This window comes from Sus scrofa, chromosome 12 (genome assembly GCF_000003025.6).
Source record: "Sus scrofa isolate TJ Tabasco breed Duroc chromosome 12, Sscrofa11.1, whole genome shotgun sequence".
Classification (NCBI taxonomy): Eukaryota; Metazoa; Chordata; class Mammalia; order Artiodactyla; family Suidae; genus Sus; species Sus scrofa.
In genome coordinates, this window is record NC_010454.4 from 34,902,997 (window position 1) to 34,924,027 (window position 21,031).

The window sequence follows — 21,031 nt, forward strand, 5'->3', positions numbered from 1 at the left end:
GGAGAACGATCATCAAGGGCAAGTGGCAGCTGCACAGACAACACCAAATGCCAGCTTCACGCTCAGGAGAGAACACTGCGTCTCTTCCTCGTGGTTTCGGGTGCTCTACACGTTCAGAGAAACTTCTCCAGTCACAGACTATAGAAATGATCCCTGAAAGTATAGTCTTAGCCACACAGACCCAGCCGAGGCTGCGTCTGGGACAGCCGTGCACTTTTTACTCATGGTCACATTTCTGTCAGCTCACTTCCCTTTCCAGAAACTTTTTTTGTTTCATATACCAAACTATTCGGTGAAATGACAAAGTTCAAAACCAGTTTCGCTTTTTACCCCTAACTCTTTCAGAAACTCTTCAAAGCAGTAGCAGACTTCGTTAACATATGGCTTCCAGGCAGCTAATCACACACTGCGAGCAGAGGACTCTCCCTCGACGCTATTACCCCGCCCACCGCGCCCGGGGACAGCTGGGTCCAGATCCGGCGACCTCGACCCGCCGTAGGCTGAGGGAACGCTCTGCTGGCTGTGGGTCCGTGTGGATAGCCTCTGGCCTGTAGAAACTTGGAGGAATACGGTTTCCTTTGCCTTGAACCAGAGAGGTCAGGCGAAGAGGAAAAGAGACAAAAGAACCGGTCTAATCTGGCTTAATAATAAAGGTACCCATAGTGGTTACGAGTGCCTTCTCCACGATTGGCATTTTAACCCCCTGTCTCACTTTATCTTCTCAACAGCTGGAGGATAAGGGTGTGATTATTTCACTGTTCTCACAGATGTTCCTCAGGGAACCGCAGGTGGTCCTGGGTGCAGCCTGCATTGGATTGAGGTGGGGTTCCTTCTGGAAAACCAGTGTGGCTCTTCCACTGGAGGCCTATGTGCCGCCGCTGCAGCGCCGCAGCCATGTCTCTAGTAATCCCTGAGAAGTTCCAGCACATTTTGCGAGCTCTCAACACCAACATCGATGGGCGGCGGAAAAAATGCCTTTGCTATATCACTGCGATTAAGGTAAAGGAGCTGGGGGTATGAAGGAAACTTGGGTTCTTAACACCTGAGCTGTAAGCAGAAGTCCCAACCATATCACCTGGGCTACTGGGTAAAAACAATGGTCAGGGTCCACTTAAGCCCTTGCCACGTTTGCCACAAAAGGTAAGTGGTAAAAGCTAAAGAACAGTCTTAGAGGAAGCAAAGCTGTTTTCACCCAGGGGTTGGGGAAAAGGTTTGATTGTCTACCAGCATTCCTTCACTAAACCGGCCTGGACCATCAGCCATCAACGTGTAAGGTCCCTGCTAGATTGGTTTTTGCCCCTTCTCCCAGGGCATCAGAAGAGCAAGCCTTCTTGTGAAATGCGTGTGTCCTGGAGATGGGATAACGGCACACTCTGAGGGGAGAGTAGAAATGCCAAGAGATTCCGAGTATGAAGAAACCAGGAGATGAGAGGGGTGTCTCTGTATCATAACAGGGGCAGTGAGCACAGGCCTAACTCACATAAGGAATTGGCCTTACAAGTATGTTTATGTTCTGTGGTGCCAGGGCTAAGCCTTTCTTGCTCACAATCCCCAAAGAACACCACGTTAAGTATTTTATGGATAGGTTGTTAATTTAAAATGGTAAATTGTAAGCTTTGCTTTATAAGAGCCATTACGTTTACTTTGAATTCTTTTCATTCTGTAATTCAGGGAGCACAACTTTCGGTCTTAAGTGGTACATGAGGAGACTGCTTCCTTCTATTGTGAAACTAGTAAGGCAGTGTACAGTACAGGCTTATTTTATTGCACTTTGCAGATAACATCTTTTTGGGGGCAACCCTGTCTTGAGCAAGTCATTTTTCCAACAGCATTTGTTCACTTGGTGTCTTCTGTCACATTTTGGTAATTCTCACAATATTTCAGACATTTTCATTGTTGTATTTGTTACAGCAACCCGTTATCACTGACTTTTGTTACTATTGCACTAAGGCTCGGATGATGGTTATTAGTATCTTTTCATTGAAAAAAAAAAAAAGAAAGAAAGAAAGAAAACCAGAGTGTCTCCCTCTGGAGGTCTAGTCTCCAATCAAATTCATTTCTGGGGCATTTCCATCGTGACTCAGTGGTTAACGAATCCGACTAGGAGCCATGAGGTTGCGGGTTCGATCCCTGGCCTTGCTCAGTGGGTTAAGGATCCGGCATTGCCGTGAGCTGCAGATGTGGCTCAGATCACGCGTTGCTGTGGCTCCGGCGTAGGCTGGAGGCTACAGCTCTGATTAGAACCCTAGCCTGGGAAACTCCATATTCGAGGGAGTGGCCCAAGAAAAGGCAAAAAGACACACACACGCACACACAAAAAATTCATTTCCAGAGGAAAGAACTAAATATGCCATCCCTCAAAGTTCAGTCTTAAATGACTCATCTTCCTGGCTTCCAAGTCTTAGAGGAAGCCTACCTATTTACTTATGGCAAAAGTTGGTCCCGGCTTCTCAAAGAACACACCTTGGAGTTCCCTTGAGGCTTACTGGGTCAAGGATCTGGTGTTGACACTGCAGTGACTAGGGTTCGATCCCTGGACTAGGAACTTCCACATACCACAGATGCGACAAAAAAAAGAAAACACCTTACACATGAGGGTGTGTAACTGTTTTTAGTCACTTTGACAGGGGTAGAGTAAGATAATCAAACAGTTCACTAAGAAATCTCACTAAGGGACTGAAGATAAAGAGGGAAACTGAGGGGGCTTTGGGAGATCACGGTATGTTAACGGTCACTCAAGAATGCAATGGGAAAATCCTAAAATATGTGGACTTGCTTCACTGGTGAAACAAAGCAAAGCTGCTTAATGGCAAAGCCAGACAGGCTTGCCTAACAGCCAAAGCAAGCAACTCATGCAACGAAATCATGCAATGAACACACGAGTCATGCCTCAAGACAATAAAACAATAGTGAGAAAAATAAGGCCATCCTGCCCCATGATGTCAACAAGTTAATGACCCCTAAGACATACTCTGCACACACGAAAATATAATAATTTAGGGAAAGGTGACATTTCAAAGTGAAAGGCCCCATTATTCTGAAGCCTGAATTAATTTCTCCATGGTGCCATGACAGTCCTGGATGGGCCATGTAGGGTCAAAACTGCCCCCTGCTCGACATCCATGAGGAATTAATGAGGGAAGACTTGAAGAAGGAGGAATAAGGCGATTTTCTCCCTCTCCCCTTTCTCTTTTACTATCACCGTTATTATAATTTTTGGCTACATCCACGGCAAGTGGAAGTTCCTGGGCCAGAAATCCAACCTGCGCTACCGCAGTGACACCTTAATTGGCTGTGCCACAGACCTTGGCCCCCTTTCTCTTGATCATCCCTGTTTTTATAACATGTATCTGCAGTCAGACCTCTTCTGAGCTGCTGGCTTATATATCCAGCTTCTATGTGACATTCCACTTAGCTGAATTACAGATGTCTCAAACTCAGGTGACCCAAACCGACTTAAAATAGTGTAAGAAATATTAATGTTTAACGGTCCATTTTCAAGAGTAAATGCTAACTTAAGACTGGGGAACTACCACCAGCTAGCTTACATGCATAGCCTGCATAATGACTTGTTGCTGACTGACAACTGTTAAGGCTCACAAATCTGGAAAGTCCTTGATAATGTCTATGTAAACCAGGAATTTGGAAAAATCCTTAGCAAACAACCCTGGGGCCACACAGCGAAGTCCTGGGTAGGAAGGGTGGAGTGACTAGGGTTTCGCACAGGCTCACTCTACTGGTGAATTCAAAACACAAGAGAGGGAATTAATGAGCGAGAAGGGAGAAGCAAAAGGCCGCCCCAGAACCGACACCTAAACTGGGAAGAAAAGAGAAAATGACAACCGGGAAGACTCTGCACCCCAAAGTTCTCAGCCAATGAGGAACCGGGGGAGGGACTTGCGGGCAGGGGAATGTGATTGCTTGTTGTAGGGGCACCGGGTGTACCTGCCCACCAGACACCCGATCTGGTGAGACCTCCACTAAGTCTCGCTTGGGCTGCACTCCGTGTCTCTGAGTCCATTCTTGGAGTTTGGGCAGGTGAGTTATTTCTCACAATAGCTTCCTTCCCAAACCTATTCCTCTTTCAAAGACACCACATTCAACCCATTTGTTCAAGTTTAAAACAAGTCATCCTACCTACTCTTTTCTCCCCCTTCTCATACCTCACAGCCTTCTGCAGCCAGAGCAACCATTTCGAAATAAAAATCTAGGCGTTCCCTTCGTGGCTCAGTGGAAATGGAGGAGGCCAGGTTTGATCCCCGGCCTCCTTCAGTGGGTTAAGGATCTGGCGTTGCCATGAGCTGTGGTATGGGTCACAGATGTGGCTTGGATCTGGTGTTGCTATGGTGTAGGCCAGAGGCTACAGCTCCCATTTGACCCCTAGCCTGGGAACCTCCATATGCCATGGGAAGCAGCCCTAGAAATGGCAAAAAGGCAAAAAGAAAAAAGAAAAAATTTATTTTCAGAAGATCTACAGTACAAGAAATGTTAAAGGTAATTCTTCAGGCTGAAGAAGGAAACTAAAGCCTTCCTGAAAGAATGAAGAGCACCAGAAATGGTAAATACATAGGTAAATGCTAAAGATTAGTTTTTCCTCTTAATTTCTTTAAAGTATATTGTCTGTTTTAAGTAAAAATTATAAAATTATATTATGGGATTCATAACTCATGCAGATGTAAAACTGATGACATCTTTAATATAAAGGACAGGGGAAGGAAAGAAATGAGTTTACATGGTTGTATATATTATAAGGCTTAATTTATTCGAAGTGATACAATATTAACTTTTTTTCCCCCATTTTTGGCCACCCATCAGCATATGGAGCTCCCCGGCCAGGAATCAGATCCGCACCAAAGTCTCAACCTAAGCAGCAGCTGTGTAAATGCCAGATCTTTAACCCACTGTGCTGGGCAGGGATCGAAGCCACATCCCAGTGCTCCCAAGATGCCACCAATGCTTTTCACCAGAGTGGGAGCTCTGATACAATATTAACTCTTAGTAGACTGAAAAAGTAAAGATATATAATCACTAGAGCAACCATTAAAAAAATTTAGAGAGTATAGCTAAAAAACAATAGCTAAATTAAATTAAAATTGAATTCTAAAAAAATATTTGGTTAAGTCAAAAGAAGACAGAAAAGAGAATAGAAAGAACAAAAAACAGAGAACAAACAGAAAGCAAATAACCTAATAAAATGTTAATGCTAAATCCAACCATATCATTATTTACATTAAGTGTTACTGGATTAAACACTCCAATTAAAAGGCAGAGTATCAGTTTGGATTTTGTGTGTATGTGTGTGTGAGAGAACTCCTGCCTTTTTTTTTTTTTTTTTTATACACGTAAACATTTTATTTTTGTTGTTGTTGTTGTTGTCATTGTTGCTATTTCTTGGGCCGCTCCCGAGGCATATGGAGGTTCCCAGGCTAGGGGTTGAATCGGAGCTGTAGCCACCGGCCTACGCCAGAGTCACAGCAACGCGGGATCCAAGCCGCATCTGCAACCTACATCACAGCTCACGGCAACGCCGGATCGTTAACCCACTGAGCAAGGGCAGGGACCGAACCCGCAACCTCATGGTTCCTAGTCGGATTTGTTAACCACTGCGCCACGACGGGAACTCCTCCTGCCCTTTTAAATGATGGTTTTCTCTGGATATATGCCCAGGAGTGGGACTGCTGGGTCATATGACAGTTCTTCATTTAGTTTCTTAAGGAACCTCCATGCTGTTCTCCATAGTGGTTGTACTAAGTGAATGCCTTTTAAAGAATCTTTTCCACTGACACTCCCGTCACTACCCCATCACCTCTCTTGGACAGGCCTGAGGTGAATGATGGAGTTGAAGGTCCAAGGATCATTTTGGCTATCTCCTAAGAAGCTCTGCTTTAGACTGTGGGGGAATTTATTACCCCTTGATCTTCACCCTGAGGCTTTAGACAAAATTTCCAGACACAGGGAGTTCCCGTTGTGGCTCAGTGGTAACGAACCTGACTGGTATCCATGAGGATGTGGGTTCAATCCCTGACCTCGCTCAGTGGGTTAAGGATCTGGCGCTGCCATGAGCTGTGGTGCAGGTCACAGACATGAGTTGGATCTGGTGCTGCTGTGGCTGTGGTGTAGGCCGACAGCTACAGTTCAAATTCCACCCCTAGCCTGGGAACTTCCATATGCTGCAGCGTGGCCCTAAAAAGACCAAAAAAAAAAAAAAAAAAAAAAAAATCCAGATACAAAGTACTATTCATATCCAGTTTTACCCATCAACTCCATCCTCCGCTCTAGCTTAGTGCCAAAAATTTAAGATGCATTAGGTCAAACAGAGACAGACAAGTATTGTATGATAAAACTTACACGTGGAATCAAAAATAAAACAAGGGAGGTTCCCATCGTGGCGCAGTGGTTAACGAATCCGACTAGGAACCATGAGGTTGCGGGTTCGGTCCCTGCCCTTGCTCAGTGGGTTAAGGATCCAGCGCTGCCGTGAGCTGTGGTGTAGGTTGCAGATGCGGCTCAGATCCCACGTTGCTGTGGCATTGGCGTAGGCCAGGGGCTACAGCTCCGATTCGACCCCTGGCCTGGGAACCTCCATATGCCGTGGGAGCGGCCCAAAGAAATAGCAAAAAAACAAAAATAAATAAATAAATAAATAAATAAATAAAATAAAACAAGGAGCTCCCTGGTTGCCGAGCACTGTCTAGCACCATCAATACTGGGGCACAGGTTCGATCCTTGGCCCAGGCACTTCTGCATGATGTATGTGTGGCCAAATATAAAAAACAACAACAACAAAAAACAAGCTAATGAACCTAATAAAAAAGAAACAGCGTCACAGACTTATATAACAAACTAGTGGTTACCAGTAGAGAGAGGGAAAGGGGGAGTGACAGAAGAGGGGTGGGGATTAAGAGATACAAACTACAATGTATAAAATAAATAAGCTACAGGAGTTCCTGTCATGACTTAGCAGAAATGAATCTGACTAGTATCCATAAGGATGTAGTTTTGATCCCTTGAAAAACCAAAAGATAAAATAAAATGAAATAAAAAAATAAATAAGGGAGTTCCTGTCGTGGCACAGTGGTTAACAAATCCGACTAGGAACCATGAGGTTGCGGGTTCGGTCCCTGCCCTTGCTCAGTGGGTTAATGATCCGGCGTTGCCGTGAGCTGTGGTGTAGGTTGCAGACACGGCTCGGATCCCGCGTTGCTGTGACTCTGGCGTAGGCCGGTGGCTACAGCTCCGATTTGACCCCTAGCCTGGGAACCTCCATATGCCGCGGGAGCGGCCCAAGAAATAGCAACAACAACAACAACAACAAAAAGACAAAAAGACAAAAATAAATAAATAAATAAATAAATAAGCTACAAGGGTATATTACACAACAAAAGTAGTATAGCCAATAGTTTATAAGAACTATAAAAGGAGTATAACTTTTTTTTCACATTTTAGGCTGCACGCACAGCACATGGAAGTTCCCAGTTTAGGGGCTGAATCAGAGCTGCAGCTGCCGACCTAGAAAAACCAAAAAACCAAAACAAACAAAACAAGAAGCAAAAACCCTGAAAACAAAAGCACCAAGTGAGTCTAAGGATCAAAGAAGAGGAGAGCTGTGAAATCTGACCTTCTCACTCCATGACAGGCCTCAGAATACTCAGTGGGTGGAAGAGATTTGAAGGAAAAGGGAATCAGGCAGAAGCGGAGGAGGGTGGCTGGGGTCCCATGAGAAACCTTTAGGAGCCTAACAGCTGGAAGGCCTTAAGGAGGTAAGCCAGCGTCCAGTGATTTAAGACCTCTATTGACTGCACTGGCGGAGGTATCTTATCTCTAAGCTTAAACCTCCAATTTCCCCAAGAACTCATAGTTTTATGATGTACCTGGTTTGTCTTCCAACGCTACTCAGTAATGCGAATCAGGGTGCATCTGCCATTTCAGTACAGGGCCTACCTTTCTTCAGGATCTTCTTCACTTTCACGTAGTTCCCTTGTTTGACATACTCATGTAGCTGTGCTTCCAAAGAGTCATTTCTTAACGAACCAAGCTGAACCGGACATGGGACTGGAAGATGAACAGCCCGAGACATCCTGTTTCAAAAGGAGGCATTACATTTATTCCAATTGAATCAGAAATGCAAAGAAACAACTTAGATTCCTTTCGTCTTTTTTTTTTTTTTTTTTTTGCTTTTTAGGGCCGCACGTGGAAGTTCCCCGTCTAGGGGTCCAATAGGAGCTACAGCGGCCAGCCTACACCACAACCACAGCAACACTGGATCCTTAACCCTCTGAGCGACGCTAGGGATCAATCAAACCCACATCCTCATGGTTCCCAGTCAGGTTCATAAACCTCTGAGCCATGAAGGGAACTCCCTCTTTCACTTCTTGTGCACTTTCATTTATAAGGAACAGGATTACGGGTACAATTACTGAAATGCTACAAAATTAAAGTTTATTCTCAATGTTACTGGTGAAATTGAAGAGCTCAATACACATACATATATATTGTCTTTTTGTCTTTTTAGGGCCGCACCTGCAACATATGGAGGTTCCTGGGTTAGGGATCTAACCGGAGCTGTATCCACCAGCCTACACAACAGCCACGGCAACACCAGCACCAGATCTTAACCCCCTGATCGAGGCCAGGGATTGAACCCGCATCCTCATGGTTCCTAGTCAGATTCGTTTCCTCTGAGCCACCATGGGAACTCCCTTATAAGAAGAGGAAGAGACCCAAGGGGCGCTTGCATAGAGCATAAACCATGTGAATAAGCAGCAAGAAGGTGGCCATCTGCACACCAAGGAAAGAAGCTTCGAAGAACCTGACCCTGTTGGCATCTTGATGTTGCACTTCTGGCATCCAGAATCTTGAGAAAATTAATTTCTGTAGTATAATCCATCCCATCTCTGGTATTTTGTTACGGCAGTCCTAGCAAACTAATACACTAATAATAGCTAGTTACGGCATATAAATATGCATATGGCTTTGGTTTTATTAATTATAAAAAAGAAAGCAGAAAACATTCTTGAAAAAGGAGTCTACACTTACTGTCTCTACTTCACTCATCCATTCAGCTAGACTGGCTGCACTGAGGACCTGCTAATGTGTTCTTCTCCCACATACCCCAGACAGTGGGCTGCTGGCCAAAGCCCCCAGTACCTTCTGACACCTGGACAAATCCAGTGTGCGTTTGCAGACCCTGTCATTCTGGAATGTTCACCTTTGTGTGCCATTGCCTTTATTCCTTCTTTATTTTATTGTGGTAAATTCTACATAGATAACATTTACCCCTTTAAACAAATGTTAAGTGTGACGTTCAGTGGCACTGAGGACATTCACACTGTTGTATGACCATCACCACCCTCCAATCTCCACTTCTTTCTTCCTTTTTTTTTTTTTTTTTCTTTTTGGTTGTACCCATGACATATGGAAGTTCCTGGGCCAGGGATTAAACTCACACCACAGCAGCAACCAGAGTTACAGCAGTGACAATGTCGGACCTTTCACCTACTGCGTCCCAAGGGAATCCCTACCTTAAGGATTTTTTTCATCTTTCCAAATTGGATATCAACTCTGCATTTTCTCCTCCTCCCGGGCCCTGGCAACCACCATTTTACTTTCTATGTCTCTGAAGACTACTCTAGGTGCTTCATGTAGGTGGAAACATACAGTATTTGTCTTTTTGTCACTTGCTTATTTCAGTATGCTCTCAAGGTTCATCCATGTTGCAGCATATGTCAGAATTTCTTTCCTTTTTAAGGCGGAATAATTTTCCATTGTGTGTATGTACTCCATTTTGTTTATCCATTCCTCCACTGATAGACATGGGTTGATTTCACCATTGGCTATTGTGAATAATGCTGCTATGAATCCCTGTTTTCAATTCTCGTGGGTTTTTTTGGTTGCTGTCTTTTACCGCCACAGCCATGGCATGTGGAGGTTCCCAGGCTAGGGGTCCACTTGGAGCTACAGCTGCTGGCCTACGCCACAGCCACAGCAACGAGGGGTTTGGGCCACTTCTGTGACCTATACCAAAGCTCTTGGCAATGCCGGATCATTAACCCACTGAGTGAGGCTAGGGATCAAACCAACGTCCTCATGGAGGCTAGTCAGATTCGTTTCCAGGGAACTCCTAGATTGCTTAATTTTTTGAGGAACAGCCATATTATATTCTAGCATCCATCTTACATTACCATTAGCACTGCAAAAGGGTTCCAATTTTTCCAGGCCTTCTACCAATATGAAATTTTTGGTTTTGTTTTTGGCCATGCCCACTGCATGGAGAAGTTCCTGGGCTAGAGACTGAAACCATGCCACAGCAGTGACATGAGCCAGATCAGTGACAACAGTGGATACCTTAACCTGCTAAGCCAAGAGAGGGGACTTCCTAATATTTGTCTTAAAAAAATAAAATAAAAATAAAATAATAGCCATCCTAATGTCTTTTGATCTCTTTAAATTTTTTATTTAATTGCATTTACACAAACACATGATGATTATGTTTTGACATAAAATGTTCAAGTAATATAAATAAATTAAAAACCCCAGAAGTTCCCCGGTGGCCTAGCGGTTAAGGATCCAGCATTCTCACAGCAATCCTGGGGAACTTCCACATACTGTGGTCACAGCAAAAAAAAAAAAAAAAAAAATTATCTTCAAAAATTCCAAACTCAGGGAGTAGCCTTCGTGCCCCAGCAGAAACAAATCCAACTAGTATTTATGAGGATGGGTTAAGGATCCGGCATTGCTGTGAGTTGTGGTATAGATCGCAGACTCAGACTGTAGACTCGGCTCGGATCTGATGTTGCAGCAGCTACAGCTCTGATTCGACCTCTAGCCTGGGAACCTCCATATGCCGTGTGCGTGGCCCTAAAAAGACAAAAAAAAAAAAAAAAAAATTTAGTATGAAGAAACCTTCCTCCAAGCAATGAGTCTCTTAATGGAAAACAAAACAAAACAATAAAAGCAATGTAATTAACTCTTCATTCCCTTCAAAGACAGGAAGGAAATACAAATCTGTTATGGCAAATTGCGAAAGATAAATACTTCCTAGTCCCAAAATATGTGTTTATTTCACACGAAGTACTTGAATGATGCAAGTCTACGAAGCAGGGATATGTGTCGATCCGAATTCATCCACCATGACTCCATCCTTATTCTTTGTATCAATGGAAACAGCTTCTGGAATTGCAGGTGCAGCTGCTGCTTCATCCAAGTAAGAACTGTCTTCATCAAACCAGTGCATCCAACTCTGCTTCTAGGTCATCTTCATCTAATTCTGGGTTGCCATAACTACAACTCCGTGCTTCTTGGATTTCATTTGTATCTTCCATCATATTCTTTAGCTGGTCTTCTAGATCCTCAATCTGGTCACTTTTCACTTGCTTGTATATGCTTTCTTCATCTCATTTACTCCCACTTTCATAGCATCAACCGGGGTCTTGGTGTCTTTCAGTGACCGGATGGTGTAACTGGCTGATTCCACGTTGAATGACTTGGACGAGGTTATCTAGCTGACTTTATACTACCTCAGCATCAAAGTGAGAAATCTGTCAATGAATTCTACCCTGCTGTCCACCTTACCTAAGGAATCAATCAAATTGGGTAGCAGAGCTGTGGCTGTCCCTAAGAGTCAGCTCACAGCAGAAAGTTACAAAAAACACTACTTTAACTTTTAAAGTGTTAAATCACGGTTTTTTGTACGGGGAAGTTTCCAGAGCAGACGAAAAACACACCCCCACAGAGGCAAACAAAAGCAAAAGGGACAGCCCAATTACAAGCCAGTTTACAATGACAAACACCACGTTAAGAATACAACTCACACCAAAACTTAGTTAAACGAAAAAAAACAAAAAAACTTAACAAAACATATCTACTTGTAAGACCACAAAATACCAGGGGAAAGCGCGAACGCAGTCCCCCACTACCACAAATTATGCAGTCGAGTTTCCCACATTTGGGGAAATCGCAGGGGTCAGCACATCCGGAGTGCAATGGATAAGCCTCGCCCTGGGAAAACCACCTTCGTGATCATGGTATCTCCCCTGCCAGGTAAGTATGAGTTGCCGGCCTCGCCTGCCTCCTCACCCTCCGACCCCAGACACTTCGCACAGACGGTCACTCCAGTCACGGACCCGCTACACCACCGCCTGCACCCAAACGACGCCTCAAAACTAAAAAAGCCTGGCGAAAACACGCTGGACGCTGGAACTCCTGCCAAAAGTAAGCACAGTATGCAGAAAGGGAACAGGACCAGCAGCCACTGCGCTCATCTACATACTCCAAGCATCGCCTAGTGACATCACTCGGCAGCGCCCGACGACTCTGTCCCCGGCCTTGCTTGATGCGGTAGCTGACTACCAACCCACCAACATGTCCGCGCCCCAATCCCTGGAACCTGTGACTGTTACCTCCCTTTGGGGCAAAACGATTTTATGGAGTTCCCTGGTGATCTACTGATTAGGACTTAGCACTTTTACCAGTGCAGCCTGGGTTCGGTCCCATCCGGAGAGATCCCAGGGGTCAGCACATCTGGGAACTGACATCCCACATCAAGCCACTGCACACCACGGGCAAAGAGTTAAAAAAACATAAAAGTGGAGTTCCCGTCGTGGCGCAGTGGTTAACGAATCCAACTAGGAACCATGAGGTTGCTGGTTCGGTCCCTGCGCTTGCTCAGTGGGTTAATGATCCAGCGTTGCCATGAGCTGTGGTGTAGGTTGCAGACGCGGCTCCGATCCCGTGTTGCTGTGGCTCTGGTGCAGGCTGGTGGCTACAGCTCCGATTCGACCCCTAGCCTCAGAACCTCCATATGCTGGGGGAGCGGCCCAAGAAATAGCAAAAAGACAAAAAAAAAAAAAAAAAAACATAGAAGTACACTAAATAATTTCTCTTTTGTCTTTTTCAGGGCCACACCCATGGCACATGCAAATTCCCAGGTCTGGGGGCTGAACTGGAGCTGCAGCTGCTGGCCTGCCACGCAGCTACAGCCAAGCCAGGTCCCAGCTGAGACTGACACCACAGCTCACCACTCCACCACCACCAGATCCTTAACCCACTGAGCGGGGCCAGGGATCCAACCCGAGTCCTCAGGGATACTAGCTGGGTTCGGTACTGCTGACCCACAGCAGGAACTCCAAAAAGACATTAAAGTAATGCATTTTTACAATTCCTTTTTATATTTCTAAATGATTTTTAGTTTTTCCATTGTAGTTGGTTTCCAGTGTGCTGTCCATTTCTGCTGTAAGCAAAGTGACCCACTCTCTCTCTTTCTGTCTCTCTCACACACACACACACACACACACATTCTTTTTCTCACATTACCCTCCACTGTTTTCCATCACAGGTAATCAGATAGAGTTCTGTGTGCTATGCAGCAGGATCTCACTACTTATCCACTCTAAACGCAATAGTTTGCATCCACTAACCCCAGATTCCCAGTCCATCCCACTCCCTCCTCCTTCCCCTTGGCAACCACAAGAGTGTTCTCCAAGTCCACGAGTTTCTTTTCTGTGGAAAGGTTCATTTGCGCCGTATATTAGGTTCCAGATACAAGTGATATTGTATGGTATTTGCCTTTCTCTTTCTGACTTACTTCGCTTGGCATGAGAGTCTCTAGTTCCATCCACGTGGCTAGAAATGACATTACTTTGGGTGTTTTAGGATGAGAGTCTTCCATTGTGCATATGTACCACATCTTCTTAATCCATTCATCTGTTGATGGACATTTAGGTTGTTTCCATGTCGTGGCTATTGAGAATGCTGCTGCAATGAACATACGGGTGCTTGTATCTCTTTTTTTTTCTTTTTTTTGGCTTTTTAGGAATGCACTCTTGGCATATGGAGGTTCCCAGGCCAGGGGCTGAATTGGAACTACAGCTGCCAGCCTACACCACAGCTCACTGCAACGCCAGATCCTTAACCCCCTGAGCGAGGCCAGGGATCGAACCTGCGTCCTCATGGATACTAGCCAGATTTGTTTCCATTGCGCCAGGACAGGAACTCCAAGGTGCATCTCTCTTTTCTTTTCTTTCTTTCTTTCTTTCTTTCTTTTTTTTGGTCTTTTTGCCTTTTCTTTTTTTTTTTTTTTTTTTTTTTTGTCTTTTTGTTATTTCTTGGGCCGCTCCCGCAGCATATGGAGGTTCCCAGGCTAGGGGTCCAATCGGAGCTATAGCCACCGGCCTACGCCAGAGCCACAGCAACGCGGGATCCGAGCCGCGTCTGCAACCTACACCACAGCTCACGGCAACGCCGGATCGTTAACCCACTGAGCAAGGGCAGGGACCGAACCCGCAACCTCATGGTTCCTAGTCGGATTCGTTAACCACTGCGCCACGACGGGAACTCCTCTTTTTGCCTTTTCAAGGGATGCTCCCTGGGCATATGGAGGTTCCCAGGCCAGGGGCTGAATTGGAACTACAGCTGCCAGCCTACACCACAGCCACAGCAACGCTGGACCCGAGCCTCATAGGCGTCCTACACCACAGCTCAAGGCAATGACAGATCCTATTAACCCACTGAGAAAGGCCAGGGATCGAACCTGCGTCCTCATGGGTACTAGCAGGATTTGTTTCCGCTGCACCACGCTGGGAACTCCAGGGTGCATCTACCTTTTTCAAGGAGAGTTTTGTCTGCATATATGCCCAAGCATGAGACTGCTGGGTCATATGGTAGTTCTACATGTAGTTTTCTGAGGTCCCACCATACTGTTTTCCATAGTGGTTGTACCAATTCACATTCCCACCAACAGTATAGGAGGATACCCTTTTTTCCAAACTCTTTGTTATCTGCTGACTCACTTGTTGTTTTGTTTTGGTTTTTTTTTTTTTTTTTTTTTTGTCTTTTTGCTTTTTTTCTAGGGCCAATCCCGCGGCATATGGAGGTTCCCAGGCTAGGGGTCCAATTGGAGCTGTAGCCACCGGCCTATATACCAGAGCCACAGCAACTCGGGATCCGAGCCATATTAGCAACGCCGGATCCTTACTTAACCCTTTCAGCAAGGGCAGGGATCGAATCGCAAACTCATGATTCCCAGTCGGATTCATTAACCACTGCGCCACGATGGGAACTCCTCTGCTGACTCACTTGTTAATTTTTAACGGCCATTCTGACAGGTGTGAAGTGGTACCTCCTTAGTTTTGATTTGCATTTCTCTAATAATTAGTGCTGTTGAGGATTTTTTTCATATGCCTGTTGGGCATCTGTAGATCTTCTTTGGAGCAATGCCCATTTAGGTCTTTTGCCCATTTTTCAATTGGGTTGTTGGTTTTTTTGCTGTGGGGTTGTGTACGCTGTTTGTATATTTTAAAGATTAAGCCCTTGTCAGTTGCATTGTTTGAAACTATGTCCTCCCATTCTACAGGTTGCCTTTTTTTTTTTTTTTTGGTTTCCTTTGCTGTGCAAAATCTTATCAATTTGATTAGGTCCCATTGGTTTATTTTTGCTTTACTTCTGTTGCCTTGGGAGACCTAAGAAAACATGTGCACGGTTGATGTAGAGAATGTTTTGCCTATGTTCTCTTCTAGGAGTTTGATGGTGTCCTGTCTTATGTTTACGTCTTTAAGCCATTTTGAGTTTATTTTTGTGCGTGGTCTGAGGGTGTGTTCCAGTTTCACTGATCAACATTCAGACGTATATGTATATTAACAATGAAATATTAGAAAATACAATACCTCTTATAAATCGCACCCCAAAAAACGAAATACTTAGGAATAAACCTGATCAAGGAGGGGAAAGACTTAAATGCTGAGAACTATAAAACATTAATCAAGGAAATTAAAGAGGATTCAAAGAAACGGAAAGATATTCCATGGAGTTCCTGTCATGGCGCTGCAGAAACGAATCCGACTAGGAACCACGAGGTTGCGGGTGCGATCACTGGGCTTGCTCAGTGGTTAAGGATCCGGCGTTGCCATGAGCTGTGGTGTAGGTCGCAGACGGGACTTAGATCCTGGGATGCTTTGGCTGAGGAGTAGGCTGACCCCTAGCCTGGGAATCTCCACATGCTATGGGTGCAGCACTAAAAAGCAAAAAAAAAAAGATATTCCATGCTCCTGGGTTAGAAAAATTAATCTCGTAAAAACGGCCAATCTACAGATTCAATGCAATCCCCATTAAATTACCCATGACATTTTTCACAGAACTACAACAAACAATCCAAAAATTTATACGGAACCATAAAGACCAGGAATTGCCAAAGCAATTCTGAGGAACAAAAACCAAGCAGGAACTCTGATATTGACTAAAGTAGACTTCAGGCAATATTACAAAGCTACAGTAATCAAGACATTGTGGTACTGGTACCAAAACAGACATACACGGAGAACCCAGAAATGAACCTATGGTCAACTAACCTTCGACAAAGGGGGCAAATGGGGGAAAAGATAGTCTGTTCAGCAAGTGGTGCTGGGAAAACTGGACAGCCGCATGTAAGTCAATAAAACTGGAATATTAAATAAAACTGAAAACAAAAAGAAACAACCCTGGAGTTCCCATCGTGGCGTAGTGGAAACAAATCCGACTAGGAACCATGAGGTTGCGGGTTCAATCCTTGGCCTGGCTCGGTGGGTTACGGACCCAGTGTGCCGTGAGCTATGGTGTAGGCTGCAGATGCGGCTTGCATCTGGCGTTGCTGTGGCTCTGGTGTAGGCTGGCAGCAACAGATCCAGATCTACAGATTCAATGCAATCCCCATTAAATTACCCATGACATTTTTCACAGAACTACAACAAACAATCCAAAAATTTATACGGAACCATAAAGACCAGGAATTGCCAAAGCAATTCTGAGGAACAAAAACCAAGCAGGAACTCTGATACTGACTAAAGTAGTAGGTTCCTAGCCTGGGAACCTCTATATGGCGCGAGTATGACCCTTTAAAAGAGACAAACGACCAAAATAATAACAAAATAAAAAACCTTTTATGCATGTGACCAAAGCTTTGAAATTGGATTGGCAAGGGATGAAGGTTGAGTATCCCAGAATTATCCAGGTGGACCTAACATATTTACAGGTTCTGCTATAAAGGAGGAGGATAACTACCAGCTAACTGATAACTTACTGGCTTTTAAAACTGAGAAATGGACCACAGACAAGAAATATATAGACAGACAAAGCAAAATAAGGCCAAAAACAGACCACAAGAAAGAATTGTCCAGAAAAACAAAGGCACTTAAAAGCTCTGCTATTAAACACAGAAAAACCACCCCACTACATTCATCTATCTTTGAACCAGACACACCAGGGGAAAGCGCGAACGCAGTCCCCCACTACCACAAATTATGCAGTCGAGTTTCCCACATTTGGGGAAATCGCAGGGGTCAGCACATCCGGAGTGCAATGGATAAGCCTCGCCCTGGGAAAACCACCTTCGTGATCATGGTATCTCCCCTGCCAGGTAAGTATGAGTTGCCGGCCTCGCCTGCCTCCTCACCCTCCGACCCCAGACACTTCGCACAGACGGTCACTCCAGTCACGGACCCGCTACACCACCGCCTGCACCCAAACGACGCCTCAAAGCTACAAAAGCCTGGCGAAAACACGCTGGACGCTGGAACTCCTGCCAAAAGTAAGCACAGTATGCAGAAAGGGAACAGGACCAGCAGCCACTGCGCTCATCTACATACTCCAAGCATCACATAGTGACATCACTCGGCAGCGCCCGACGACTCTGTCCCCGGCCTTGCTTGATGCGGTAGCTGACTACCAACCCACCAACATGTCCGCGCCCCAATCCCTGGAACCTGTGACTGTTACCTCCCTTTGGGGCAAAACGATTTTATGGAGTTCCCTGGTGATCTACTGGTTAGGACTTAGCACCTTCACCAGTGCAGCCTGGGTTCCGTCCCATCCGGAGAGATCCCAGGGGTCAGCACATCTGGGAACTGACATCCCACATCAAGCCACTGCACACCACGGGCAAAGAGTTAAAAAAACATAAAAGTACACTAAATAATTTCTCTTTTGTCTTTTTCAGGGCCACACCCATGGCATATGCAAATTCCCAGGTCTGGGGGCTGAACTGGAGCTGCAGCTGCTGGCCTGCCACGCAGCTACAGCCAAGCCAGGTCCCAGCTGAGACTGACACCACAGCTCACCACTCCACCACCACCAGATCCTTAACCCACTGAGCGGGGCCAGGGATCCAACCCGAGTCCTCATGGATTCTAGTTGGGTTCGGTACTGCTGACCCACAGCAGGAACTCCAAAAAGACATTAAAGTAATGCATTTTTACAATTCCTTTTTATATTTCTAAATGATTTTTAGTTTTTCCATTGTAGTTGGTTTCCAGTGTGCTGTCCATTTCTGCTGTAAGCAAAGTGACCCAGTCTCTCTCTCTCTGTCACACACACACTCACAGATTTTTTTTTTTTTTTTTTTTTTTTTTTTTGTCTTTTTGCCATTTCTTGGGCCGCTCCTGCGGCATATGGAGGTTCCCGGGCTAGGGGTCGAATCGGAGCTGTAGCTGCCAGCCTACGCCAGAGCCACAGCAACGCGGGATCTGAGCCGCGTCTGCAACCTACACCACAGCTCACGGCAACGCCAGAACCTTGACCCACTGAGCAAGGGCAGGGACCAAACCTGCAACCTCATGGTTCCTAGTCGGATTCGTTAACCACTGTGCCACGACGGGAACTCCACACACACTATTTTTGTGCGTGGTGTGAGGGTGTGTTCCAGTTTCACTGATCAACATTCAGACATTACTTGCAGTTCTGTATATTTACAATGAAATATTAGAAAAGGAATACAAAAATGTAATACCTCTTATAAAATCGTACCCCCAAAAACGAAATACTTAGGAATAAACCTGATCAAGGAGGGAAAAGACTTAAATGCTGAGAACTATAAATCATTAATCAAGGAAATTAAAGAGGATTCAAAGAAACGGAAAGATATTCCATGGAGTTCCCGTCATGGTGCTGCAGAAATGAATCCGACTAGGAACCATGAGGTTGTGGGTTCGATCCCTGGGCTTGCTCAGTGGGTTAAGGATCCAAGTGTTGCCATGAGCTGTGGTGTAGGTTGCAGACAGGGCTTAGATGCTGTGATACTGTGGCTGAGGTGTAGGCTGGCAGCTGTAGCTCCAATTTGATCCCTAGCCTGGGAACCTCCACATGCTATGGGTGCAGCACTAAAAAGCAAAAAAAAAAAAAAAAAAAAAAAAAAAAAAAAAAAAGAAGGTATTTCATGCTCCTGGGTTAGAAGTATTAATCTCGTACAAATGGCCATACTGCCCAAAGCAATCTACAGATTCAATGCAGTCCCTATTAAATTACCCATGACATTTTTCACAGAACTACGACAAACAATCCAAAAATTTATATGGAACCATAAAGACCAAGAATTGCCAAAGCCATTCTGAGGAACAAAAATCAAGCAGGGGGAGTTCTCGTCGTGGCTCAGTGGTTAACGAATCCGACTAGGAACCATGAGGTTGCGGGTTCGGTCCTTGCCCTTGCTCAGTGGGTTAACGATCCGGCGTTGCCATGAGCTGTGGTGTAGGTTGCAGACGCGGCTCGGATCCCCCGTTGCTGTGGCATTGGGGTAGGCCAGGGGCTACAGCTCCGATTCGACCCCTGGCCTGGGAACCTCCATATGCCAAGGGAGTAGCCCAAGAAATAGCAAAAAAAGACAAAAAAAAAAACAAAAAAAAAACAAGCAGGAACTCTGATATTGACTGAAGTTGACTTCAGGCAACATTACAAAGCTACAGTAATCAAGACAGTGTGGTACTGGTACCAAAACAGACATACACAGAGAACCCAGAAATGAACCTATGGTCAACTAATCTTCGACAAAGGGGGCAAATGGGGAAAAGGATAGTCTGTTCAGCAAGTAAGTGCTGGGGAAACTGGACAGCCGCATGTAAATCAATAAAACTGGAATATTAAACTCAAAAAAAACCCAAGACAAACTATATTTTAAGGCAATAGATATTTTTAGAGGTGGAGTTCCCATCGGCGGGTGGTAGAAACGAATCTGACTAGGAACCATGAAGTTGTGGGCTTGATCCCTGGCCTTGTTCAGTGGGTTAAGGTTGTGGCGTTGCCCTGAGCTGTGTTGTAGGTTGCAGGCGTGTCTCTGGCGCGTATACCCCTAGCCTGGGAACCTCCACGTGCCGCTGGTGCAGCCCTAAAAAAAGAACAAAAAAAAAAAAAAAAAGGGCGGGGGGCTAAGGCCATAAGCCGATTCTTCTCCAGAAGGTTGGTAGCAAAACCGCAAAAAAGACTGCCATCCAGAAAAAGCAGTTATATTCTTCCTAAAACCCGTGGTGACTCGTTAGTAGCAGTAATGATGAATCAGTACAATACTTCGGGGAGACTAGTTAAGCTTTCAAGGATTAAAGGGCGATATCATCAGTACATTTCAGAACACAAACCAACAAAGATCCACACACAGCATTTCACTTAATCAAAGACAAAGCAGTTAAGGACAGCCCACCGGTTTCATCTCTTCTTAAACCTGCCACACCAGGGGAAAGCGCGAACGCAGTCCCCCACTACCACAAATTATGCAGTCGAGTTTCCCACATTTGGGGAAATCGCAGGGGTCAGCACATCCGGAGTGCAATGGATAAGCCTCGCCCTGGGAAAACCACCTTCGTGATCATGGTATCTCCCCTGCCAGGTAAGTATGAGTTGCCGGCCTCGCCTGCCTCCTCACCCTCCGACCCCAGACACTTCGCACAGACGGTCACTCCAGTCACGGACCCGCTACACCACCGCCTGCACCCAAACGACGCCTCAAAACCACAAAAGCCTGGCGAAAACACGCTGGACGCTGGAACTCCTGCCAAAAGTAAGCACAGTATGCAGAAAGGGAACAGGACCAGCAGCCACTGCGCTCATCTACATACTCCAAGCATCGCCTAGTGACATCACTCGGCAGCGCCCGACGACTCTATCCCCGGCCTTGCTTGATGTGGTAGCTGACTACCAACACGACCCACCAACATGTCCCCGCCCCAATTCCTGGAATTTACCTCCCTGTATGGCAGACAGATTTTACAAATGTGATTAAGATTTTGCGACTGGGTGGGCA

At 45.4% G+C, this 21,031-nt stretch overlaps 1 protein-coding gene across 1 annotated transcript in view; it reads right to left on the minus strand.

Annotated features, from left to right (window-relative positions):
- Positions 1–21,031, minus strand: part of TEX14 (testis expressed 14, intercellular bridge forming factor) — a 160,430-nt gene that overhangs the window by 87,525 nt on the left and 51,874 nt on the right. The window contains 1 exon segment of the mRNA XM_021067278.1: positions 7,942–8,078. Coding sequence (XP_020922937.1) covers positions 7,942–8,077 — 136 coding nt within the window. The 5' untranslated portion in view covers position 8,078.